Genomic DNA, 26719 nt, shown 5'->3' on the forward strand with positions numbered 1-26719 from the left:
ATCTGTAGTGTCAGAATATTGTCATTTGTCAGGTTTTAGCAATAAATACCCAAAATGTACTTGGCTAGCAGGCCTTAAATTTTGGCTTCCTTGTGAGCCCAAAGTGAAGGAAGGCAAGGACATGGGTGGAATCTAACTCAAAGGTCCTGATTAAGGGAGGATGGCCCAAGTGTCCCTTCTGGTTTCCTGAATGTGTAGTTGCCTCTTTATGCTATTTAAGTCATGGTGAGCGAGGGCATACACAGGTGGAGCAAGGAGTCATCAGAGTCCTTGCCTCTGTGGTCCGTGAGCTCCAGCTGGAGGAAGACGTTGGGTGGAGTTGAGAGCAGATGGAAAGGGCCAGTTATTGAGATCATGTGGGGAAGAGCTGAGCCCGGGATAAAGGCAGGTCTTGGGCTTGGAGTTTGAAAGCCTTTGGCACATGTTCCTCTCTGCAATTTCTCCTCCAGGTATGGCTGAGACCCATGAAAACAACGCTGACTTCATAGACTTTACTGCTTGCCCACACCATGCCAGAAAGAACCATCTGGATTGGGGGATGGTGGCTTCTGCTTGTGGGCTCAGTCACCAGAGGCTGTGGCAGCCTGCTGCTTGGTGTTCCCTGTCCCCTGCCTCCTCTAAGGAGAGTGGGAGGTGAGTCAACATCATTGCTGTGCTCCTGTTGTGCCATCACCACCACCAGCTGTAAAGCTGGACAAGGGTACTGGTTGAAAACCACCGTTGAGTATTCCGATTCCTCTACCTAGAGGAAAGAAGAGGAGGAAAAGACCCTAACAAGCAATAAGAGATCAGAATGAATACTGAAGTCCATTTACTCAAAGCAAAGGCCAGAGAAGGTAATGAGGTATGTTCAAGGTGGGAAACTGCCCACCAGGATACAGAAGCACACCCTCATGGGCCCCATCCCCCTCCTGCCCCACCTAAACCTGTTCTTGATGGGCTACTATATGGAATTGCTTTCTGTGGTCGTTTGGATGCTACATGACCTAGAAGTTATTGTACCTATTTTATAGATAAGGCAGGGGAAGTTCAAGGTGCTTAAGGAATTTGTCCTTTTGGATCTAGCTAGTAAATAGGAGAGTGTAGTTAAAATTCAAGTCTGTTTGGATCTAAAGTTCATTGCTTCATATTAGGAGTTCACCCCTCGAGGGGTCTACTTTGCTTCTCAGTAAAATGAGAAATTCAAACTGATTTTCGGGCCACACTTCTAACCCCCAGTGGCTGTAGTGTAGTGGCATCAAGTGTTGGAAAATAGGAAAGAATAGGCAAGAACCAGTGTGATGAAGCGGCAGTGTCTGATGGAGTACTCCAGGCAAGAGAAGTGCTCCAGGGGCTGGCACCTGGCACAGGTAGCCTGGGAGGGGAGCTCTGAGAAGACGGTGATAGGGGAGATGCAGAGTCTGCTTCTTCGGACTATCCGAGTCCTCCAGGGAGGACATGAAAATCACCCACCTTCTCTGTCTGTGTCCTTTATCTTAGCCACAAACCCTGGCTTTTCACTCCTACCTCTTCCCTAGGTGGGACGCAGTTCTCTCTAGCTGGTGTTGTGCCCCCAGATGGGACTCTTAACTCTTACAGCTGTATTCTGCTTACCCAGGTGCTTCTCCTTTTGTCCCTCCTCACCACAGGCCCAGTCCCAGGAGGTTTCTTGAAAAGTGGTTGGAGACATGGGTCCACTTTGTCCACGTCCCCAGGTGTCTCTTGCTTTCCTGGGAGCAGTACAAAACTGTAAGTCAACCCTCCCCCCACTGCCACAAATGCCTTGAAATCTTCATGTTTTTACCAAACTGCAGCATCAGCTGCACCACTCCATACCCACTGTACCAGTATGACTGCTAAGGATTCAAACTGTCACCAAAGCCTGACTACTGATGCTGGAACGTTCCATGGTCCAGCTCAAACTCATACCCAGCAACTGAAAGACCCTCCATGGGCAATTCTTTTTCTTTTTCCCCAATAAAAACCAACATGGATGCACTTTTTACAAATGGTAGTAAGTTTTTTGAGGCATACTTTACATATTAAAACATACCCATTTTACATGTGTACTTGACTTTGGACATATTTGTACATCTTAAATCTTCAGGCAATGTAATTGTATATATTTCCAACCTCCTAGAAAGTTCACTGTGCCTTTGGTTAATTATCCATCCACCACTGCTCCTAGCCATCCACTGATGCTATCATGATAGTTTTTTTAATACTTTCAGAGTGACAAAGTCATATATTATAGACTCTTATATTTGGTTTCTTTCATTCAAAATAAGAATATCAAGATTTATCCAAGTTGTTGCATCTGTCATAGGAGTTGTTACAGATGAATATAAATTAGTGTTGTTTTTTTTTTCCCATCCCCCCAATGATGGGCATTTGGATTGTTTCCAGTTGGGATTAGTATTATTCATAAGCTTCTGTGAATATTTGCACACAATGTAGAAACATATGTCTTCATTTCTCATGGTAACGCTTAGGAGTGGAATTGCTGAGTCTTGTAGTATGAGTATATTTAACTTTATAAGATTGTCAGGTGATTTTTCTGTATCTATTGAACAAATCATGTGGATTTTTAAGTCTGTTAATATAGTGAAATACAGTAGTTGATTATCAGCTATCAAACATTCAACCACTTGGTCCATGAAATATTGTCTTTTTTAAATACATTGCTGGATTTGCTTTGTTACAGATTTTTTGTTTTATATTATGAAACTGTCTAGTTTTCATTTCTTTTAATGTGTCTGCTTTATGTATTGGGATAATGTTGGTCTCATAAAGTGAATTGGGAAGTGTTCCTTCCTTCTGTAATATCCTATAAGAGTTTGTACAGACTTGGTTTTATTTCTTCCTTAAATGTGGTAGAGAATTTGCCTGTAAGGATAACCAGGTGTGGAGATTTCTTCATCAGAAAGTTAATTACTGAATTTATCTTTAACACAGGCTGGGATTCTCAGGTTGGCCATTCCTTCCTGAGTTAGTTTTGGTCATTTGTATCTTTTAAGGCATTTGTCTATTTCATCTATTGAGTTTATTGGCAAAATTTGATCCTAATATTGATTATCTTTTTAATGGCTGTATACTTTTTTTTTATCTTTTATTTAATGAATATAAATTTCCAAAGTACGACTCATGGGTTACAATGGCTTCCCCCCCCATACCATCCCTCCCACCCACAACCCTCCCCTTTCCCACTCCCTCTCCCCTTCCATTCACATCAAGATTCATTTTCGATTATCTTAATATACAGAAGATCAGCTTAGTATACCTTAAGTAAGGATTTCAACAGTTTGCTCCCACACAGAAACATAAAGTGAAAAATAATAAATGATTTTTTTTAAATGATGATGAAATCAGATCAGACCTATTGTCATGTTTAAAAAAAAAAAAAAAAAAAGAAAGAAATTTTCAATTCCCAACTTGACTCTCACTGGGATTAAACATGACAATAGGTCTGATCTGATTTCATCATCATTTAAAAAAAATCATCTATTATTTTTCACTTTATGTTTCTGTGTGGGAGCAAACTGTTGAAATCCTTACTTAAGGTATACTAAGCTGATCTTCTGTATATTAAGATAATCGAAAATGAATCTTGATGTGAATGGAAGGGGAGAGGGAGTGGGAAAGGGGAGGGTTGTTGGTGGGAGGGACGGTATGGGGGGGGAAGCCATTGTAACCCATGAGTCGTACTTTGGAAATTTATATTCATTAAATAAAAGATAAAAAAAAAAAATCCCAGTGAGAGTCAAGTTGGGAATTGATAATTTCTTTCTTTCTTTTTTTTTTTTTTTTTACAGAAGATCAGTTTAGTGTACATTAAGTAAAGATTTCAATCGTTTGCACCCCCATAGAAACACAAAGTGAAATATACTGTTTGAGTACTCGTTATAGCATTAAGCCTCAGTGTACAGCACATTAAGGACAGAGATCCTACATGAGGAGTAAGTGCACAGTGACTCCTGTTGTTGACTGTACCAATTGACACTCCTGTTTATGGCATCAGTAATCTCCCTATGCACCAGTCATGAGTTTCCAAGGCTATGGAAGCCCCTTGAGTTCTCCGACTCTTATCTTGTTTAGACACGGTCATAGTCAAAGTGGAGGTTCTCTCCTCCCTTCAGAGAAAGGCACCTCCCTCTTTGAAGACCTGTTCTTTCCACTGGGATCTCACTCACTGAGATCTTTTTGCCAGAGTGTCTTGGCTTTCCATGCCTGAAATACTCTCATGGGCTTTTCTAATGGCTGTATACTTGAAAGTGGTATCCCCCTTTAATTTCTGATATTGGCTTCTGTCTTTTCTCTCTTTTTTTTTTTTTTATTTTTTGACAGGCAGAGTGGACAGTGAGAGAGAGAGACAGAGAGAAAGGTCTTCCTTTGCTGTTGGTTCACCCTCCAATGGCCGCCGTGGCCGGCGCGCTGCGGCCGGCGCACCGCGCTGATCCGATGGCAGGAGCCAGGAGCCAGGTGCTTTTCCTGGTCTCCCATGGGGTGCAGGGCCCAAGCACCTGGGCCATCCTCCACTGCAATCCTTGGCCACAGCAGAGAGCTGGCCTGAAAGAGGGGCAACCGGGACAGAATCCGGCGCCCCAACCGGGACTAGAACCCGGTGTGCTGGCGCCGCTAGGTGGAGGATTAGCCTAGTGAACTGCGGCGCCGGCCTGTCTTTTCTCTTTTTCAAACATGGTTAGTTTGGCTAATGGCGTATCATTTTTTACTGATTTGTTTGTTGCACAGGGAATTAGCTTTTTATTTGTTGTTGGACCATATTCTTTTAACACTGAATTCCACTTTTGATTTCTTTCCTTCTACTTACTTTGTATTTAATTTGATTTCCTTTTTTCCTGGTTAAGATGGAAGTTTTGATAGTTACTTCTAGATTTTTCTTTTCTAATGTAGAGTTAAGCTATAAATTCTCCTCTATTCAGGGCAGGCATTTCACTTGGTGGTTGACACATTCACATCCTGTAATGAAGTGGTTGAGTTGGAAACCCACCTGTTTCCTGACTCTAGCTTCCCACTTATGCAGACCTTGGGAGGCAGCAATGATGGCCTAAGTAACTGGGTTCCTGCCAACCATGTGGGAGAACTGGATTGGGTTCCCTGCTGCTGGCAGCCCCAGCCATTGAAGAAAATTGGGGAGTGAACCAGTGGATGGCTCTCCCCCTGTTTCTCTTTAACAAATTAATTAAAAACAGCCAGGGTTAGTCCAGGCCAAAGCCAGGAGCCTGGGACCGGCCCTCCAATATGGGATTCTGGTGTTGCCAGCCACAGCTTAACCTACTGCACCGTGGCACCTACCCCATCTTTACCTTGATGTGGTTTCCTGCATTTCTTTTACTAGATGTTCATTGAGCTTCTGGATCTGTGTGTTTATCATTTTCACTAGATTTGGTACTTATTTGGCCACTATGTTTTTAAGATTTTTTTTTCCTGGGTGTCTCTTTTCCTTGCCTCTTTGCTCAGGGCCCTTTTACCACCTGCAGTTGCAATTGAGTGATGCTCCTCTTAATTGTCTCCTTCCACTGAGGCTGGGATCAAGCAATTCCAGGCATCAGATTGAATAAACGTGATATGAAAAACTATTTAACAATTACGACAGCATGGGCAATGAGTGGTAAGACTGCCCAGTAGCTTCAAACAACAGAGAAGGCCATATGAGCCTGAACAGTCCTGGACCAGGTTCTGGGAGGAGAAAGGGGTGTGGTTATACCCCTCTTACCTCCCCATTCCAACTCCTGGCCAAATGTCTTCATCTCCATCCTCAGGAGGAGGGTGACATTTGCCAAGCCAACAGGTTCCTCTGGTAAAGCGGACCTACTGTCATTCTTGGCCAGCTGGTGAGCTGGGATTTCTGTCTTTGCAGGAAGTTATTGGATTATGACTCCTGTGACTGGACAGCTCTCAAAGCTCCTCATTTACTCATAAACCTCCACATATCTGCCGTGTAGACACCCAGGGCTGCTCACAGAACCTCAGCTTAGTCTCCCATGGGTGTCAGGAGTTTGCCTCACCTCTATCTCATCCCCACTCCCCCAGATCTGGTGAAAGTGTATCCAGTAGTTTTGTAGCAGACAGATAAAAGTTTATATTTACATAGATTAAATTTTACTTTTTAAAGATTCATTTATATATTTGAAAGAGTTAGAGAGAGACAGATCTTCCATCTGCTGTTTACTCCTGAAATGGCCGCAGTGGCTGGGGCTGGGGCTGTGCCAGGCCAAAGCCAGGAGACCAGAGCTGCTTCTGGTCCTCCCATGTGGGTGCAGGGGACTGCTTTGCAAGGCATGTCAGCTGGGGGCAGGATTGGAAGTGGAACAGCCAGGACTAGAACGGGGCCCATGTGGGATGCTGGAGCTGCAGGGGGAGGCTTAACCTGTTGTGCCACAGCACCGGCCCCATAGATTAACTTTCAAGATAATTCTAAAAATTGAAAGTTTCTCCTGTTGTTTGCTTGTGTAATCTATGAATATATTTAGCCTTTAGAAATGCCTTCTTTTGGCCAGCGCCGCGGCTCACTAGGCTAATCCTCCGCCTTGCGGCGCTGGCACACCAGGTTCTAATCCCGGTCGGGGCGCCGGATTCTGTCCCGGTTGCCCCTCTTCCAGGCCAGCTCTCTGCTGTGGCCCGGGAGTGCAGTGGAGGATGGCCCAAGTGCTTGGGCCCTGCACCCCATGGGAGACCAGGATAAGTACCTGGCTCCTGCCATCAGATCAGCGTGGTGCGCGGCTGTGGCGGCCATTTGGGGGGTGAACCAACGGCAAAGGAAGACCTTTCTCTCTGTCTCTCTCTCTCACTGTCCACTCTGCCTGTCAAAAAAAAAAATGCCCTCTTTTTTTATATTGCTTTCTGGTCTTAAATGATATAACTCTTAGTTGTTGTAAGAGAAAGCATTAAGCTTTATGAAAATGTATAACTTAAAATTGGGCAGTTTCCTATAATCAAGAGATAACTTACAGTTTAGCTTATAATCTTTAATTTTTTAAATGTTAATTTTTCTTAGTTTTTATAGAAGAAGTAATATGCAGTCAGTATAATATTTATTTATAGTTTACAGGTCTTCCAAACTTTCCAGAACTTCAGTAGAATCTTTAGAAAAACCTTTTACTAACATTTACATTTTTACAGATAAAACATCATTTTTAATCTTTCAAACTTCTAGAAATACATCTCTTAGAAAGCAGGAACTTTTCAGAATCAAATTCCCTCAAGTTAACAGCCTTCTTGCCAACCCTCTGCCCACCCAAGAGACACCAAAGGACTTAACATTCTTCTTGCACATCCTGTGCCCTTGAACTCATGTGCCTGTGCTTGGAATGTTCCTCCAGTCTGGATATCTGTCCACCATCCCCTACCTTGTTAATTTCTCCCTTTTTAGATCCATCTCAGACACCACCTTATCCTCGAACCCTCCTTCCGTTCTTCTAATCAGAATTAGTTTCTCTCTTCGCTGTGTCCCATTGAACTTGTACATAACTCTGCTGTAGTGCTCACTGCATCGGAAGGGTAGAGTTCAAGTTTAAATATGGTCCATCTGCTACCAAAGTCCACACTTCTGTGTGCTCTGGTGCTTCCGTGGGGTTTGCCTATTAGGATTTAGGGCATTGTTCTATGATTTCATATTCACAATACTCTTTTTTTGTTTAATTTGAGATACAGTTCACTTACCTTAGAATGCACCATTTACACGTGCACAACCAATTGTAATTGTTACAGGGGTTTAGTTTCTGATTCCTTTGTGAAAAGGACAGTATGTGCCTTAGTGTTTCCATTTCTGATCACAGTGCTTCACCACAATAAGGCAGTCGAGAGACATCTGAGTAAGATTATTTACCATACACTGTAACCCAGTCCTTCTCAAACTGACTACGCATCCAGATCACCCAGGGAGCATGACAAAGTGTGGGTTCTCACAAGCTTTCCCATGATGCCTGTGATGGCCATCTCAGGACTACACTGAATTGCTCTGGTGTCTAAAACAGGTAATTACCACAAGTGCTCACAAGGGGGTGTAATAGGCAAGGATTTCTGTGGCTGTTCATCTCACACACTGCAGAAAGAATTCATGGCATAGGCTTTTCAGTGGCTGTTTGGCTAATTACTTGTTTTGTGGAGGAGGCACCATAGATATCTTAGTATCCTAAAAATAGATTTCCCTTTCATCTATATCTTCCAAAGAATTCTCCAAGATTATGCTCATCAAAACTGGAAGTGTTCAATATTCCTATAATTAAAAGTGTCAAATAAGAACATTGCTAAAAATAGTTTAGGCTGAAGATATGGAAGATGTGCAAATAATAGTGATGACAATCATAAGAGTAATAACGATAACAGTGGTCTTTCATTGATACCTATGAAATGTGTAGTATAGCTACACATAGATGGTTGCATTTGGAAATGCCCTAGTTTTACAGATAGGAAAATGCATGCTGAGAGAAGTTAAGTAAGGTGCCTGGGTTCTGCAGGTTGTAAGTGGATAGGTGGCTTTGAATATACCCTACCTTCTCAAAGTCCACAATCTTCTGTGAGTTCTGTTGCTTCCTGGGATTTTCTATTGGGATTTAAAGCAATCTCTGATTCTTGGTTTATCACACTTTTAAAAAATTGGTGTTTAGTGTAAACCTCATCACTTATCTAATTCCAGAATGTGTTTTTCATCACCCTCAAAAGAAACAACTATACCTATTAGACATTCCTCCCTTCTCCCCCTACTCCAGCCCTCAAGAACCTTTAATCTGCCTCCTATCTTTATAGATTTTCCCGTTCTGGCATCATACGTAAATGAAATCGTTCAGTATGTGGGATTTTGTGTTTGAGTCTTTTTGCTGAGCATCATGTTTTCAAAGTTAATCCTCACTGTAGCATGTATCAGCACCTCTTCCTTTTTTATGCCCAAATAACATTCCATTGTGTGGATAGAACACATTTTGTTGACAACAAAGAATTCATTAGAGTCAGCAAGCGGAAATGAAAGTTCACGGAGAGACTGGGTCTAGAGATGGACATGGGATGTTGGCCTCATCTCAATGTATGTGACCAAGATGGCTTGACCAAGATGGCCAAGGAGAGAAATGAGGAGTAGGGGTGAAGGCTGAAGAATAAGTGCCCAGGAAGCTAGAGGCCAGTTAGGGCTCCACGAAGGATGCTGGTGCCTGGGAGCTTGTGAAAATCAAAGGTTCCAGAAGCCAAGGAGGGGTCCGAGACTCAGGAAGCAGCAAGTTGTCAACAGAGTTGGTGCCACGGAAAGATCCAATGTGATGTGCATGTGTTGGCTTCTTCGGAAAGAAATGATGTGTGGCATGGAGGGGGTGGTCGCAGAGAGAGTTAAAATTTGCCTGACAGCTAAGAAGGGATGAAGAGCTGAGTTATATTTAGAAAAATTTCCAGAGTAGTACAGATGTGAGTCAAAGCTATAGCTCCGATAATTAATCCATTAGTAAATCAAGACACAATTCCTGTGCCTGACATAAACATTCATCATGGCTGTTACTTAATGCACACTGCTACCATGTCAGGTGCTCTGCATACATTCTTACCCGATGCTGGCAATGACAGCACAAGGAAGGTGCCCACTGGCAAATGGAGACACTGACATCTGGAGACTCTGGGTGACCTGCTCAGTGTCATCTCACCACTGTGATTCAGCTGCAGGCTGCATTTATCTCTAGTCTAACTCAAAGTCTGACACTCAACTTCAACCCCCAAACACCCTCTCCTCTCAAGAGTCTAAAAAAGAAATCCTAAAATACCACACTAAATTGTGACCCTATAAGAATAAAAGGTAAAACTGCCAAGAGTTCCCATAGCTATCAAAGAGGACAGTCACTTGTTTGCCACTGCACAACTTGGAGACCTCAGAAATGTTACAGGCAGTGGAGCAAAATCCCGTGCTTGCTTGTGCAGAGTGAGTAGTGGGAAGAGACCTGGCTTTTGCACCTGAGCCTTGCTTTATGGGAACAAGGGAACTTTGTGTGTCTTTCAGTCCCAGAAAAGGGGAGGGGAGGCTTGGCCCCAAGTGAAAGAGCAAGTTTCATTTCAGCCTTCCAGAATGATGTCTTTTCATGTCTTCGTAGAATACCTGAAGGCTTGCCAAAACCCATGAGTGAGAAACCAGACCTGGCTACCCCAGGCCGTCTGCACCAGCCCCTGCCACACAGGAGGCTCTTTCAGGGGTGTGAGTTCAGAAGTGCCCGTGAGGCTCCTGTTGTCTATTTTGCTTCACATCACCTGCACGTTAGCATTTCCCCTGCATGGGAGGTTTCGAGAGATACTGAAAAATGTCCTGCCAAAAAATGTCCTCAAGAAAGTAAGACTAACATGTTCAAAATAACCAGAAAATCTCTGATAGACGATTACATAAATAAAACAGGACAATAGATCTCATGGAATATTCTAGAGTCACAATAGCAGAATAGCTCTGTTTGAATCAGTCTTATGGGGCTCCAAAATTTGTACGAAAATAGCACACTGCAGAATGTTATGTGTAGTATAGCAACTATCTAGATATTAAAAACCCTTGTATTTCTCAAGGATATAGTCATATTAAAAATATAGATGAGGTATTTTAAAAAGTTTGGAAACTGGAGTTAAACCATAAGTTTATTTTGGTACAAAATATTTTTTGGAATCATGCATTGATGTTTCATGATATATATTTACATGGATATTTTAAAGACTCCTTATATGCATGAATTGTAAAAATTTTTGCAACAAAATCTATATTCTGTTCCATTTTCCACAAACATTTTGAGGCAGTCTCCTGTTAAGGGTGCATATTAATCCATAATAGTGGTTATTGTGGTGGTTGGGAGGGGTTGGTGGTGCTGGAGGAATCAGGATTAGTGGAGGATGTTTAAAAATTGTGGCCCCTGGAACACTGGCAGTCTTCATGGCCTTATTTAGAGGAGCAGACACTTCAAGATCAAAGCTATTTCGGTAGAAACACTGGCTTAGTCTATTCAGGTTGCTATCACAAAACACCATGGACTGGCTAGCTTTTAGATGATGGAAATCTGTTTCTACCTATTCTGGGGGCTTGGAAGTCCAAGATCAAGAGCCTGGAAGAATCTGGTGTCTGGTTAGGGCCCATTTCCTAGATCATAGATGACGCCTTTGTCGCTCCCCGTCTTCGTGGAGGAACGACACAGGACCCTGCGCTGTTCTTTTGTCTGCTCGGCCCTCCCCGGGTTTGCTGCTGGTTCTTCCCGGGTTGGCTACCGACCCTTCCACCTCCGTGGAAGGGCGGTTCCCCCTGGCCACTTTCCCCACTTCCGCGGGGGAGCGGCACACCGCCGGCCGGCTCTCTCGGGGGCTGCACAGGTGTTCCTTCAGATAGATGTTCCTGGTGCATGTTGTCTCTCTCCTCCTTTATAGTCCTCTTCCACCAATCCGTGCTCTGCTACCCACACGCTGAGCGCGCTGCTCTCCTCCAATCAGGAGCAGCTCCTGCAGCTTGTCAAGTTGGTGAGAGGCAGCTGGGTAGAAGCTGTTTGCTCCTCTCCCAGCGCCATATTGTGGGAGAGCAGATGTATAGAATAAGTCTTAATTCCAGTAACTTAGTCTAGTCCGAGTTGCTCCCAGTTGCTCCCCACAGCCTTCTCACTGTGTCCTCACGTGATGAAAGGAGGAAGCCTTCTGAGGTCCCTTTTTACTTAAGGGAACAAATTCTATTGGCAAGACCCCCAGCCTCATAATTTCCTCACTGCTCAAAGGCCACACCTCCTAACACCATCACTTTGGTCATTAGGTTTTCAACACATGAAATTTGAGAGGAGACAAACATTCAGTCCCTAACAAACACTGAGATATCATTTGCCTCTCTCACTGGGTTGACATTTGAGCCAACATTTAGAAGATCTGCATAGCCAGAAAACCAATGCTTTCCAAATGATCAATGCACTTTGTTACAATGTCATTTTATCCTCTGTTTTTCTGCATTTTCACTCTTAAAAAAATGATCTGTTATAAGGTTGCTGTCATAGACTGAATTGTCCATTCCTTATTTGGAAATCCTAACCCCCTGTACTGCAGAATGTGACTTTATTCAGAGATAGGGCTTTTAGAAAGATGGTTATGTTTCGATGAGGTGGTATAAAACCAGTAGCAAGTGAAACTGCTGGCATCCTTACTGTCAGGTCAGTGGCCCCAGCTGTCCCAGTTATCGCCATATCCTGGACTGTCACACATTTCAAGTGAAAAAATAAATCTGTCAATTTCACTCAAGTGTTCCTTGAGTTCCTTTCACTCAAGTGTATCCTTGAGGAAGTGATAAAGCTTGTTAAATGCATTAAATCTTGGCTCTTTTTTTAAAAAAAACTTTTATTTAGTAAATATAAATTTCCAAAGTACAGTTTATGGATTACAATGGCTTCCCCCCTCATAATTTCCCTCCCACTCACACCTCTCCCATCTCCCACTCTCTCTCCCATTCCATTCACATCAAGATTCATTTTCAATTATCTTTATATACAGAAGATCGATTTAGTATATATTAAGATTTCATCAGTTTGTACCCATACAGAACATAAAGTGTAAAATACTGTTCCAGTACTAGTTATAGCATTAATTCACATTGGACAACACATTAAGGACAGAGATCCCACATGAGAAGTAAGTACACAGTGACTCCTGTTGTTGACTTAACAATTTGACACTGTTGTTTATAGTGTCAGAAATCTCCCTAGGCTCTAGTCATGAGTTTTCAAGGGTATGGAAGCCTCTTGAGTTTGCTGACTTCGATCTTATTAGACAAGGTCATAGTCAAAGTGGAAGTTCTCTCCTCCCTTCAGAGAAAGGTACCTCCTCCTTTGATGGCCTGTTCTTTCCACTGGGATCTCACTCGCAGAGATCTTTCATTTAGGCTTTTTTTTTTTTTTTCCAGAGTGTCTTGGCTTTCCATGCTTAAAATACTCTCATTGACTCTTCAGCCAGATCCGAATGCCTTAAGGGCTGATTCTGAGGCCAGAGTGTTATTTAGGACATCTGCCATTCTATGAGTCTGCTGTGAATCCTGCTTCCCATGTTGGATCGTTCTCTCCCTTTTTTATTCTATCAGTTAGTATTCACAGACACTAGTCTTGTTTGTGTGATCCCTTTGACTTTTAGACCTATCAGTGTGATCAATTGTGAACAGAAATTGATCACTGGGACTAGTGAGATGGCATTGGTACCTGCAATCTTGATGGGACTGTGTGCACATTTTAAAATTTTTTCTGGGTGAGGAGGTAGGTACAGTGTGCCTTGGCTGCATTCCAAGGTACAATAGTTGTCTTAAAGAGAAGCACTTGTGTGTTTGAGTTGAGAGTTTTTATCCCATAGTGTGCTTTTTATATGCAAGAATGACTGACAGGCAGACTGTGGGTAGTCAGGCCAGGGGAGTTGGCAGATATCTTCCTGAAAAAGAGCAAAAACGAGCCTGTCACTTCAAGGAAAACAACTGACAGTGTTTGTTACCAGTGGTGGAATATAAGTTTTCAAGTAAAAATTGGAATGCTGAGGAAATTGTTCCACCATGAACCCAACAATTTGTCAACACTTCAAGAGTTTCTGGTAAGGACAACAGTAATATTAACAAGTAGGATTTTTTAGTGTTGTGTAATCAAATGAACCATCAGTTGGAAGATCTGCATAGCTGTAAAACCAGTACTTTCCAAATGATCAATGTATTTTGTTATCAAGTCTTTTTACTCTCTGGTTTTGTGCATTTCCAACTCTTAAAAAGTTGTTTGTTGCAATGTTGCTGTTATGGCCAGAATTGTCCACACCCTGTGTTGAAGCTGTAACCCCTAGAACCTCAGGATGTGACTGTAGAGACAGGGCCTCTGAAAAGACGGTTACCTTACAGTGAGGCCAGCAGGGTGGGCCCTAACCAGATGTGCCTGGTGTGCTTACAACAAGAGGAAAGGACACAGAGAAAAGGCCATGTGTGGACACAGTGAGAAAGTGTCCATCTGTCAACCAAAGAGAGGCCTCAAAGGAAATAGACCTTGCTGGCACCTTGGGCTTGGAATTCCAGCCTCTAGAATGGTGGGAAAACAAATGAACAAATGTCAGTTGGTGAAGCCACCCAGCCTGTGGGACTTTGTTATATTGCGCTAGCAAACAAACACAGCCGTTATCTTGTATGGAACCAAAATGACTAGGACTAAGGTCATAGGCAACAATTCCAAGCACATACTTGTATGGCTCAAAATAACTTCCTCTACTCCTCCCCCTTCCTAGTTATCTCCTACTTCTTTTTTCTCATTTCCCTCTTCTTTTCTATGCTCCAAGCCATAGAGGCAAATATAGCCAACCTCATCACCCAGAATATATATATTTTTGACAGATAGAGTTAGACAGTGAGAGAGAGAGAGACAGAGAGAAAGGTCTTCCTTCTGTTGGTTCACCCCCCAAATGGCCACTATGGCCAGAGCTACGCCGATCCGAAGCCAGGAGCCAGGTACTTCCTCCTGGTCTCCCATGCTGGTGCAGGGACCCAAGCACTTGGGCCATCCTCCACTGCCTTCCTGGGCCACAGCAGAGAGCTGGACTGGAAGAGGAGTAACCGGGACTAGAACCCGGCACCCATTTGGGATGCCGGCGCCACATGTGGAGGATTAACCAAGTGAGCTATGGCGCCGGCCCCTCACCCAGAATATTTTTAAAGATGTGCACACAAGAGCCAAGGTTTAATGCAATTATAGTGTGCATACACAAACACACACACATACACACACACACACATGGATATGGAGAATGTAGGATTGGAACATATCAAATAATTGATGTTTCTGTTTTATTGCTGACGTTGATATAATCACTTTCCTCTCTCCTGCTATTAAGTCAGCAACTTGGAAGTTAGAGTGTACATTTGATCATGAAGTATTTGTCCTCAATGTCTTAGGCAGAGGCATTTGGGGTTACTCTGGAGACCTTTTAGAATAAGGAAGAAAAGAGGCAAATGTATTTCTAGAAAATCAAGATCAGGGTTATTTCTCAAGGAGTGTGGCCAACATCCAATTAGTGGGAAGAACAAATATTCTTCTTGTAGCCTGACTGGGCATCTTTGAAGAGATAATTCAGCATTCTGGTTACAAATCATGTCAGTTGGCTGCGTTTGTGGAAGAATACTCATCACAGCATGATCGGTAGAGAGTTCAAACTGCAATGGAAACACTCCAGATTTCCCTACGTGTTCCTTAACTCGGAACTAAATCCCGCTCCCTGTTTCCCTATGGGAAGTCAGCAGATGTGTGAACTTAAGTGGAGTTCCCTGAGCTTATTAGGGGTGTTGTGTGGTCCAAGCAAAGCAGAACCACCTTTCCAGGCCTGTAACCCACATTTCTTTGGGGATCCATGTTCATTCCAGACAACCCTAGCCAGTTCTCAGGGAGCTGTTGAGTTGTCCTTATGGTAATGAACACTCACTGCACACATGGAAAGCTTACGATTGTGTTTACCCAAAAGCACTCTTTAAAAAAAAATTTTATTTATTTGAAAGGCAGAGTTACAGAGAGGCAGAGAGAGGGAGGGAGGGAGGGAGGGAGGGAGGGAGGCGGTGGAGGGGAGAAGGGGCCAGAGAGGGGGAGGTCTTCCATCCGCTGGTTCATTCCCCAGATGGCTGCAATGATTGGAGCTGTGCCGATCTGAAGCTAGAAGCCAGGAGCAGCTTCCTGGTCTCCCATGTGGGTGTGGGGGCTCAAGGACTTGAGCCATCTTCTACTGCTTTCCCAGGCTATAGCAGAGAGCTGGATTGGAAGTGGAGCAGCCGGGACATAAACTGATGCCCACATGGGATGCTGGCACTGCAGGTGCTAGTTTTACTCACTATGCCACAACACTGGCCCCAGAAAACACTCTTATAAGATTATCATTCTGGCTTGCTTCTCACCAACCAGCTCTCTGTTCTGGGCACACAGCTCAACTTGACTTCCCAGACGGCTTTGCTGTTGAACATGGTGGCAGGATTGCATTGCAGTGGTAGGTATGTGAGTGAAAGTACAATGTGTCACTCCTAGTCTTGCCCACCTTCTGGGGACAGTCCATGCTCTGTTCTCCTCTGTCTTGCACAGACAGGCACAGGTATGTGGGAGGCTGAGTGCTGGGTTCCAGATCACATCTGGAGGGACATCTGCCTCTCAGCAACACCATTTTGGACTCCATGGGAGTGATGGATACATTCCCATTGTGTTAAAGCTACTGAGGATTTTGGGGTTTACTTATTAAAGCTACTTGTAGTACTCACAGCAATACTCGTGCCCATTTTATAAGTGAAAAATATGAGCCTTGGAACATTTAATTATACGCAGTTCCAGGGCTTGCTCTCTCTCTGCCTCTGCCTCTCTGTCATGCTGCCTTTCAAATAAATAAATAAATACTTTAAAAAAATTTGTAAGCAGTTCCACATGGGCTTGAAGTGTTTGTGTTTTCTTGGGAATGAACTGGCAAGAATCTCGGTCAGAGTGGTGAGCGGAGGTGTGTGTGTATAGAACCATCTACCAGGGTTTATGGATGCAAGGTCCCTCCCCATTTTAAGCAGGGACTGGAAATGTCAGTCTTAAGTTCCATATCGGACCCTAGGCAAAGGATGGGGGCTATGCCTTTGACCATAACTGAGTAAGAAGCAGGGACACCCAAAGCAATTCAGGCTCCCTCCCAAGAATGGCTGCCACTGTGCAGCTGGCCAACAAGATCCCAGCTCTTATCTGAGAAGGCCTGGCGAGGGATGACGTGACTCACTAGAGAATGCAACCCTGGACGATGCCAGCCTTTCCCAGGGATATCCATTTCAGAAGCCTGGCAGCATGCGAGAGAAAACAATCTCAGGCCATCTTACCTCGCTCAGGGCTCAGGGTGCACCCCACCCCCACCCCATCACTAGAGCATGGCCTCCACTGGAGCATGGCCTCCACTGGAGCATGGCCGAAAATAAGCTGTCCCTGACCCGCTGCTCCACTTTTTAACCACGTCACCAATGCCAGCTCACCTTTCTCTCCTAGCTGTACCAGCAGTGGAATTGTATGTTTCTGAAGCCTGGGAGGTGATGTGGCTGGTGTCTCTCTCCCAAGCACACACCCAACCCTCTACTGTTTGTGGAATCAGAAAGTGACTGCTGGAATGTTGGTGGTCGCAATGAGCATGACTATTTTGGGGTGATAGCTTCATCCTAAGGAACAGAACGCTGAGGATTGAGGGAAGTGAATTGGTGCAGCTCAGGAAGCTTGTTCGTGGAACGTGGGGGCCTTTATGACTTGCTCAGCATTGTCTCAGTGTTGCAGGATCGAGTTCCCAGGGCATGAGACTTGGAGACTCTCTAGCGTGTGTATAAGAGATGCATGAGATGGCACTTTTAGGCGCACACATGTAAGGGAGTTGAGAGGCAGGACTGGGCAGAAGGAGACGTCGTACTGTGATATAGTTGTCACAGATATCTCAGCTGATCCCACAAGGGAGCTCCAAAGCTGGGGTGATCTTTCAGAGATGTCCCAAACTGAGGCAAAAACACTGAGACTTTGCTGGCCGGTGCCACGGCTCAATAGGCTAATCCTCCGCCTGCGGCGCCGGCACCCCGGGTTCTAGTCCCGGTCGGGGTGCCGGATTCTGTCCCAGTTGCCCCTCTTCCAGTCCAGCTCTCTGCTATGGCCTAGGAGTGCAGTGGAGGATGGCCCAGGTACTTGGGCCCTGCACCCCTGCAGGGGAGACCAGGCTTCGGATCAGTGCGGTGTGCCGGCCGCAGTGCACCAGCCACAGCAGCCACTGAGGGGTGAACCAATGGAAAAAGGAAGGCCTTTCTCTCTGTCTCTCTCTCTCTCGCTGTCCACTCTGCCTATCAAAAAAAAAAAAGTAAATAAATAAAATAAACACTGGGACTTTGCATCCTCACCCAGACCAAACTGCATGGAGGCTGCTCTAAACTTGTGAGGCAGCCACACTGGCAGAGGGCAGTTTCCAGGGAGGGGATCTGTCCTGGGTGTGGGGGGAAACCTGGACAGAGACCCCCAGCCTTTGCCATGTGGATTTATACTCATAGTCATGCTGAGGTACAGAGTGATGGAAACTGGACCCTGGGTCACATGGACATGAACTAGTAGCGTGAAGAGAGACATTCAGATGTCTGGTCTCAGCTTGCAGCTTGAAGTTCAGAGAGGACAGAAAGAGGTTGCTCTTGGGTCTGGTGCACTTCTGCTTTAGGGGAGTAGCCCACCTGGGATGCCTGGCCTGGCCTGGCTGACCCTGGAAGTGTATCTCGGAGGAAGAGGGGAAGGGTGGTGAGGTCTGGGGGCTTCATGGAGGGGAAGAGACTTGGCAGCATAGTAAGGACTGGGAGGGAGCTTGATGCTAAATTCCAGAAAGCCTGGTCTCCTGGGAGGAGCCAGCAAGCCCTGTAACTGTGGAGAAATTCTTGTTTTCTTGCTGCTGGTTCCTTGTGAGCAGCCAAGGAGAGAGCAGAGGAGGGCCCATCTTGGTAGTTCCTGAACTTGGAGGAGGATGACATCTTTACAACCAGCAGACCTTGCCACTACCCCCATGGGTATAAACACCTCAAGTGATTAATGACACCCAAGCGAGTGGCCCCAGTGCCTAGGATACATATATTCTGCCAGGAAAAATTACGAAATACTTCAAAAATTTTATTTGAAAGGCAGAGACAGAAACACAGAGAGACAGATGGAGATCTTCTGTCTGCTAGCTCTCTCCCTAAATGCCTGCAACAGCTGGGGCTGGACCTGGCTAATGCTTAGAACCTGGAGCTCAATCCAGCTCTCCCACATGGATGGAAGAATCCAAATACTTGAGCCATCACCTGCTACCTTGTGATGTGCATATTAGCAGGAGCTAGAATTAGGACTGGAGCCAGGACTTGAAGACAGGTACTCTGGAATGGGATGTGGGAATCCCTAACAGTGTATTAACCACTGTACCAAACATTTGCCCCTGAAAGACTTTGAAATAGGCAAAAAAAACACAAAAAACAAAAAAAACTATTGGATGTCTGTCCAAGGCACCCTTCCTGGTTATCTTGCACTTTTCATTGCCTTTAAACTTTTTCAAAAGTCTGTAATTTATAGAAAGCTAAAGGTAATGGCCCATAGAAATGCAAATGAATCTTGTCCAGTGGAGGTGCAGTCTGTGACTGCTCTGTGGCTATTGACCTGTTTTTGCATTTTTTTGTAAATTCATTTCCACATTCCACTCTACCTTGATATGGGTGTTCTTTTAATGACCCTGTAATCTGAGTGGAACATCTTACTGGCTCTCTTCTAAAAGTTGGATTGTTGGCATATGCTTTTAAAAAAATAGCAAAAAATAAATACAGGTCCTCTGTCTCTTGGTTTCATTGCCCTGAATCCAGGGAGAGTTGAGAAGCCCTCTTTAGAGATCCCTCCAAAGGCTGCAGAAGGGGGTGGGACTGAGAGAGCTGCAGGGAAGGGCTCTGGAACATCCACTCCGCAAACCATGGAGTCAGAGGAGCTCTACTCTTGTCTGCTTTGGTCTTTTTTCCAACAGGGAGTATCTATATAAGATCTCTTGGAACCAAGGTGCCATAGTTTGAATTGTGCCGCTGCCTCCACCTCTCCTGCAAAGGAAGTCCTGCTAAGTAGGTCTTCACCCCTGGGACCTATGAATGTGACCTTGTTTGGGAAAGGATCTTTGCAGATGGTCAAGCTAAAACGATGCTGTTAGTCATACTGGATTATGTCCAGCCTGTGTCCTTACCAAAAAAGATGTTTGGTCTCAAAACAGGCACCCAGAGAGAACGCCATACTAAGATGAGGCCAGAGACTGGGAAGATATGTCTACATGCTGTGGAACGCAGATTATCTGCAAAGCCACTGGCAGCTAGGAGCTGGGCAAGAAACAAAGTCTCTCTCCCAGCTTTCAGAAGGAACTGGCCCTGTTGAGACCTTGATCTCAGACTTGTATTTTCCAGAACTGCAAGACAATAACTTCATGCTGTTTAAGCCACCCAGTTTGTGGAAATGAAATACATAGACTTCTGCGGTGACACTAGCACACATCAACAGCTTTGAGCTCACTACTCTCTCCTACCATAGGGAGTTGAATGAGGATCATAGAATGTTGTAGGGCCTCGAGTGCCTTAAATACAGCCACCATTCAAGGGGGCAGGCAATTCTTCTTGGTTGTAAAACTTTCCAGGAGATATGAAATCCAAAATAGCACACCCAGCTGCAGTTTGACACTGCGTAATTAGAGCTCTCTTGTCTTGCAGGTAGAGCAACAGACCATTACTGTGTATTAACTGAAAGAGCTGGTCTCTGCCTGAATGGTACCCAGTTACTGTGTCCTCAATTTCCCAATCACAGCTGTCAGAAGTTAGACTTAATTAAGCCGTGTTCCCAGCCATGTGGCAGCCAGCAGGTTCCCGTAGTAATTTCCAAAGTTTCCAAGGAGGGCTGGCTCTCTGGTGCCTCTGCACACTATTGCAGTGGGCAAGGGTGGCTTGGGATGAGACAAGACCTTGGCCTTCTTTAGAGCCTATGCTGGAATAAGCACCTATTGATTTTAAACACTATTTTAATCAAACCTTGGTTGATCCAGTTTTTCAGCAAGAATATGCATACCCAAGAGAGCACAGCAATGTTTGGAAGCGGGAAGTGACCCACTGGCAAGCCCACTTTCTGGCTGCCCTCCAAGGTCCAGGGGGCAGTGCAGTGCATGGAGAGTGGGTAAGTGGTGAAACCAGGCAATGAACCTCATGGTCCTCGTGGGTGAAGAGCTGTCCATTGGTCAGTTCTCTCTGTTTATCGATCCCTTTGGTGCCAATGAGATGCAAATGTGCTGCTTGCATTTCCTAGATTCATTATGCATTGGACTCTGATGGACAGATCTGACTAGGCCTTTTCCTGTAGGAGTTCAAGCAAAGACCTAAAGCTGGAGGATGAGGTGGGCAACAGAGTGAGCCAGAAATAGAGCGTCAGGATCCTGCTTAGCATCCTCCTTGCCAGCTGTGGTGTGATTGGCATAAAGGAGCACTGGTCATACCTCACTGTCTACCACTCCCTCTTTTTTTCTTCTTACAATCTTGTTTTTAATCCTGGCATCTCCACTCCATCTTGGAGACCTAGCATACTCAGAATGGGGGAAACACAACACAACAAAATTCAGTCCCAGTTCATGCCCTGTAAGATCTGACACCTCGGCCTCCAGCTGGAAGTTAATGGAGCCTCAGCTGGTGCCCCAGGGCCCATCTCATGTGAGTTCTTTCATTGAATTGTTAGCACTTTTGGCCACCTCTAATCTTCTGCCCATGAGCTTCTTCTCTGACCTCTTTGCCTATGGAACCTGCTGTGAGCTCCCACAGTGGGATGCTGATGTCCACGGTAAAGGGTCAGTCTCCGAAGGCTTTTGACGCTGCCAACTCTTGAGGTGCCCCCACTGTCATCATCGCACTGCATGACAGTGTTCTTTGCTGGATGTTTCTTGCCCACAGTGTGCCATACTTTATTTCTGGTGTCACTTTTTTAGTTTGGATTTAACCTATGAAGAAAGTATATGCTGGGCTGGCTCAGCCACGAGCCAACACCAAAGCATCAAGCCAATGCCAGCACACAGCCAACAGGCTGGTGGGGGTCCCATGTGGGGCCTGACACCTCTGCTGTGGAGTCTTGGGATTGCAGAAGAAAGATGGACAGAGATGACAGAGAGCCCTGGCTCCACCATCAAGCTGCCTCTCTTGGTGTCGGAGTTTCTCATCACAAAGATAACATACAAGGTGTTTGCTTTTCCCAACATGAAGCAGAAACTGCTACTCTAGCCCGTCCCACATGCAGACTTATTAGTACCAGTTGCTTTGTGGCTGCTTAGTAAATATTTATCCAAAATATTGAAAGGCCAAATATATCTGCATAGGCAATTGGGTTCTCAGGGCAGAAACTTCCATTGCATTTTTCCTGTTGACTTAGAAGAAGATTCCAGAACAGACAGGCCTATCTTTTTTTTTTCAACTTTTATTTAATAAATATAAATTTCCAAAGTACAACTTTTGGATTATAATGGCTTTTCCCCCCATAACCTCCCTCCAACCCGCAACCATCTCATCTCCCACTCTCTCTCATCCCATTCTTCATCAAGATTCATTTTCTTTTTCTTTCTTTTCTTTTTATTTTTTTTTGGGGCAGAGATAGTGAGAGAGAGAGAAAGGTCTTCCTTCCTTCCTTCCGTTGGTTCACTACCTAAATGGCTACTACTGCCGGCGCTGCGCCAATCCGAAGCCAGGAGCCAGGTGCTTCCTCCTGGTCTCCCACGTGGGTGCAGGGCCCAAGCACCTGGGTCATCCTCCACTGCACTCCCGGGCCACAGCAGAGAGCTGGACTGGAAGAGGAGCAACCGGGACAGAATCCAGTGCCCCGACTGGGACTAGAATTAGGGGTGCGGGCACCACAGGCGGAGGATTAACCAAGTGAGCCGTGGTGCCAACCAAGATTCGTTTTCAATTATCTTTATATAGAGAAGATCAACTTAGTATATATTAAGTAAAAATTTCAACAGTTTGCACCGAAACAGGTACACAAATTATAAGGTAATGTTTGAGTAATAGTTTTACCGTTAATTCACATAGTACAAAACATTAAGGACATAGATCCTGCATAGGAGACACAGGTGCTTGGATGGGCAAAGCTGAAAGCACAGCCTAAGATTTCACAATTCATCTATTTGTGTGGGTTAGAAGCTACTCTGGATGAGATTTTTCTCTTGTGTTAAAAACCACTTCTGACCCCAATTTAGCTAATCATTATGTTTCAGAGACAAATAAAGTTTACCTAAGAATGTAATGGTTGTCCAGATCTGTGGAGTTCTTAGTCTAAGAGGAAACTCAGCCTGCAAGAAATATGGGGTTAAGTACTCATTCATCCTGCCTGATTCTCTAAGCCATCAATAGGACCTTGCCCAAAATGGAAGCTCACAGCTCCTTCTGGTGGCATTGCCAGTAAGTATGGATCAAGGTCCAGTTAGAAGAGAGCACACCAGTTACTTTAACAGATGAACTTAGTATGCTACCAGTTCATGACTGTACAGTATTCACAACTTAGAGGGCACTATTCTTGGACTTTCTCTCATTTAAAATCACTACAAAATCAGGCTGAGGGAGAAAGAACATTTTTTCTTTATGTTACTAAGTAGCTATCCAATTATTTTAAAAACTTTTCCTGTGTGTGAAAAGCTATACATATGCCTGGGAAAATATCAAATGGAACATAAAGGTAAGAAATAAAAAGAGATTCTTCTTCTTAGCCCCAATCCTTAGTTCTTTTCTTCAAGATTTTGCACTTATTTCCAGAAATTTTCTGTGTGTGTACAAGTAAACACACACATACACATGAATAGATCCACTAAGCATTTCAAATAAATCCAATTTATTTTCTAAATGATTTTCTTTCTTTTTTCCTTTTGACAGGCAGAGTGGACAGTGAGAGAGAGAGAGACAGAGAGAAAGGTCTTCCTTTTCCGTTGGTTCACCCTCCAATGGCCGCCACGGCTGGTGCGCTGCGGCCAGTGCACCACGCTGATCCGATGGCAGGAGCCAGGTGCTTCTCCTGGTCTCCCATGGGGTGCAGGGTCCAAGCAGTTGGGCCATCCTCCACTGCACTCCCTGGCCACAGCAGAGAGCTGGCCTGGGAGAGGGGCAACCAGGACAGAATCCGGCGCCCGCGACCGGGACTAGAACCTGGTGTGCCAGTGCCGCAAGGCGGAGGATTAGCCTAGTGAGCTGCGGTGCCGGCCTAATTTTCATCTTATTTGAAAGACTAGAGGGGGCAGCATTGTGGTGCAACATGTTATGCTGCTATTTGCAATGTTGGCATCCCGTTTTGAACAGTTCGAGTCCTGGCTACTCCACTTTTGATCCAGCTCCCTGCTAGTGCACCTGGCAAGGCAGTGGAAGATGGCCCAAGTACTTGGGTCTCTGCCACCTATGTGGGAGACCTGAATGAAGTTCTGGGTTCTTAGCTCTTGGGTGGACCAGTCCTGCAGCCATTTGGGGAGTGAACCAGCAGATGGAATATCTCGCTCTCTCTGTCTCTTCCTCTCTTTCTCTCTGTCATGCTACCTTAAAATGAAATCTTGGCCGGCGCCGCGGCTCACTAGGCTAGTCCTCTGCCTTGCGGCGCTGGCACACTGGGTTCTAGTCCCGGTTGGGGCACCGGATTCTGTCCCGGTTGCCCCTCTTCCAGGCCAGCTCTCTGCTGTGGCCAGGGAGTGCAGTGGAGGATGGCCCAAGTGCTTGGGCCCTGTACCCCATGGGAGACCAGGAGAATTACCTGGCTCCTGCCATCGGATCAGAGCAGTGCACTGGCCACAGTGCGGCGGCCATTGGAGGGTGAACCAACGGCAAAAGGAAGACCTTTCTCTCTGTCTCTCTCTCTCACTGTCTACTCTGCCTGTCAAAAAAAAAAATCTTAAAAGAGCCAGAGAGGGAGATCTTCCATCTGTTGATTACTCTCCAAATACCTGCCATGATTGGGGCTGGGTCAGGCTGAAGACAGGAGCCTGGGTCTTCTGTGTGGGTGGCAGGAACTCTACTTGAGCCATCATCTATTGCCTCACTGGCCTCCCAAGTGCATTTGCAGGATGCTGGAATCTGGAGAAGAGCTGGGACTACAATGCAGGCACTCAGAGATGGGATATGGGCATCCCAAGCTGCATCTTAACAGCTGTACCAAATTCAAACTTTTATACAAACACATTAAAGATTGTGTTATATTAGACTTTTTCCCTTTTCATTTTCATTTTTTTTGGGGTATGGCTGCTTTCCCAGTTTGTCATTCATTCATTTATTTAGCAAATATTTATTGAGAACCTACTATGTCCCAGGTACTGTGCTAGGATACAGGAATATATCAGAGATCAAATGAAACAAACATCATGCTGCTGACATCACCTTACCTTTCTCCAGGTCAGCGATTGTCATTTTCTGGCTTCCATCTGGTGCCCCAGGCAACTTGCCACAACTCACGTGTGGGATCCATTCTACCTTCCCTTTTGCAAGAATGAGAGGCTCTCTTAGCCTTTTGTTCCCGAGTCTCCCCAGCCCTAGGACCCAAGTCAACTTTCCATCCTTCTGTGAGATGTTTGGTTTTAGGTTGTGCTCCCCCAGCTGTGTTGTGCGTCTTTCTTTCAGTGCAGGTATCTATAAATTTTCTTTCCTGCTTTCTTTTTTAAAAATACACATATGAATTAGAAACAATCCTATTTGGCAGTGGTAGGGGGTGGATTTCTAAATGTTTATAGCAGAGATAGGTGTGAGGAGGTCCTTCCATGCAGATAGTTTGTCATAGTGACCCAAAGTACTCAGGGCTGGAGCAGGGAGCCTAAGCCAGGAACACAGTCCAAGTCTCCCATGTGGTTGGCAGAGACCCAGTCTCTTGAGCCATCACTGCTGCCTCTTTGAGCCTGCATTGGTGGGAAGCTGGAGTCAGAGAAAGGCATCAAACCCAGGCACTCCACCCCAGAGAGTATTAACAGATGCTGGGAGAGCCAGAGAGTGAGAAAGGTAAGCAGGGGGCACTGGAAATGTGGTGCCTTGCCTTCCACTGAGAACCGTTTGAATTTGTTGGTAATTTCTTTTGTTTGTCAAACTAGAGTTTATTTGAATGTGACTCCATACACATAATGGGTGCCAGTCACATTTGAAATATGATTTTAGGTTTCTGATAATGGCAATGATGAGTTATTCATGTCAGTGCTTGCCAGATAATAGATTCTCAAGCCATGTTTGTGGAACAAATGCATGGATGATTGGTTAGGAGAAAGGTCTTGCAACTGAGTTCTATCCCTAGTCACTTGACACCCCGATGACTTGAGAGGTGACATAATACTGACCACCAGCCCCCAGTTAATTATGAACTAGTAAGACACAGCAGCATTCCTGACAGAGGAGGACAGCCGACCCAGAAGGAGGGAGCTTGAAGGGAAAAAACATCTCCGGAAGGAAGAGATGCATTGAAAGCCACATAAAAGCAAAAGCAAAGGCATCAATCACCTAGGGTGGAAAAACTTTATTATCTCTGTGGAGGAAAATCAATGAGAATTGTAGAGCGAGAAAAGAGGGATCATGAGTTTCTCAGGGCACATTGTCTGCCAGGTGTAGTGACAGACTTGCCTCGGGATGTTTTCAGAGAGGGGGGAGGGCGCCTGCACTGGGAAGTTGATCTCTGTGTAGACTGAAAGGCAGGTTTTTCAGAACAGGAAGCTGACTCAAAAACTGTGAACCTAGGTGTTGAGAGCAAAGGGAAAAAGAGGGCCTGGATTCCAAAGAGGAGGGAGTACTAAGCGAGGCTGATAGGGACATGTGGCTGTAAAGCAGATGTGAGATCAGAAGCTAAATCAATGGCAGTTATCAGTGAAATGGAATCGGGGAGGAGGCTCTGGACAAGGGCAGAGAACACTGGACTACATCTGGGATGAGAGTGGGGACAGGAAGCCTGGAAGAAGACCCCAGAGTGCATGAAATAGAAGAGTGATGTGTTCACAGCTTGGCCCGGAGGCTGTGGACCAAGCATCCAGAAGGATTCCAGTCTGTTCTCTCCCTCCCCTCTCAAGAATATGGTCGTCACACTCCAAAGGGTAGAACGCAGAGTGTACAAATGGAAGAGCCAGGCCCAGGGAACTTCTATTCCAGAGATGAAAGAAACTAGAACTAGGCAGCTATTGTCAATCATCTATTAGAAACTTCAGAAAATTAGTGCTGTCCAGCCGTTTGGAGGTAGGTCATTAGTCATCACTGGAC

General features: G+C 45.1%; 1 protein-coding gene across 5 annotated transcripts in view; it reads left to right on the forward strand.

The window, feature by feature from the left end:
* Nucleotides 1-304: 304 nt before the first annotated feature.
* Nucleotides 305-26719, forward strand: part of PALM2AKAP2 (PALM2 and AKAP2 fusion) — a 593877-nt gene continuing 567462 nt past the window's right edge. For 2 of the 5 annotated variants that reach the window (XM_089299779.1, XM_089299809.1), the window contains exon 1: nucleotides 1713-1728. Coding sequence is in view for 2 of the 5 variants with exons in the window: in XM_089300369.1 (XP_089156495.1) it covers nucleotides 510-633; nucleotides 1629-1728 (224 nt within the window). In the remaining 3 variants the exon portion in view is untranslated. Of the gene's footprint in view, nucleotides 634-1628; nucleotides 1729-26719 lie in introns of those variants that run through there. The other 3 variants (XM_089300369.1, XM_089300403.1, XM_089299869.1) reach the window with 3 other exon arrangements.

The sequence above is a fragment of the Oryctolagus cuniculus genome, chromosome 1 (assembly GCF_051225735.1).
Source record: "Oryctolagus cuniculus isolate XC-2025 breed Fujian yellow rabbit chromosome 1, ASM5122573v1, whole genome shotgun sequence".
Taxonomy (NCBI): domain Eukaryota; kingdom Metazoa; phylum Chordata; class Mammalia; order Lagomorpha; family Leporidae; genus Oryctolagus; species Oryctolagus cuniculus.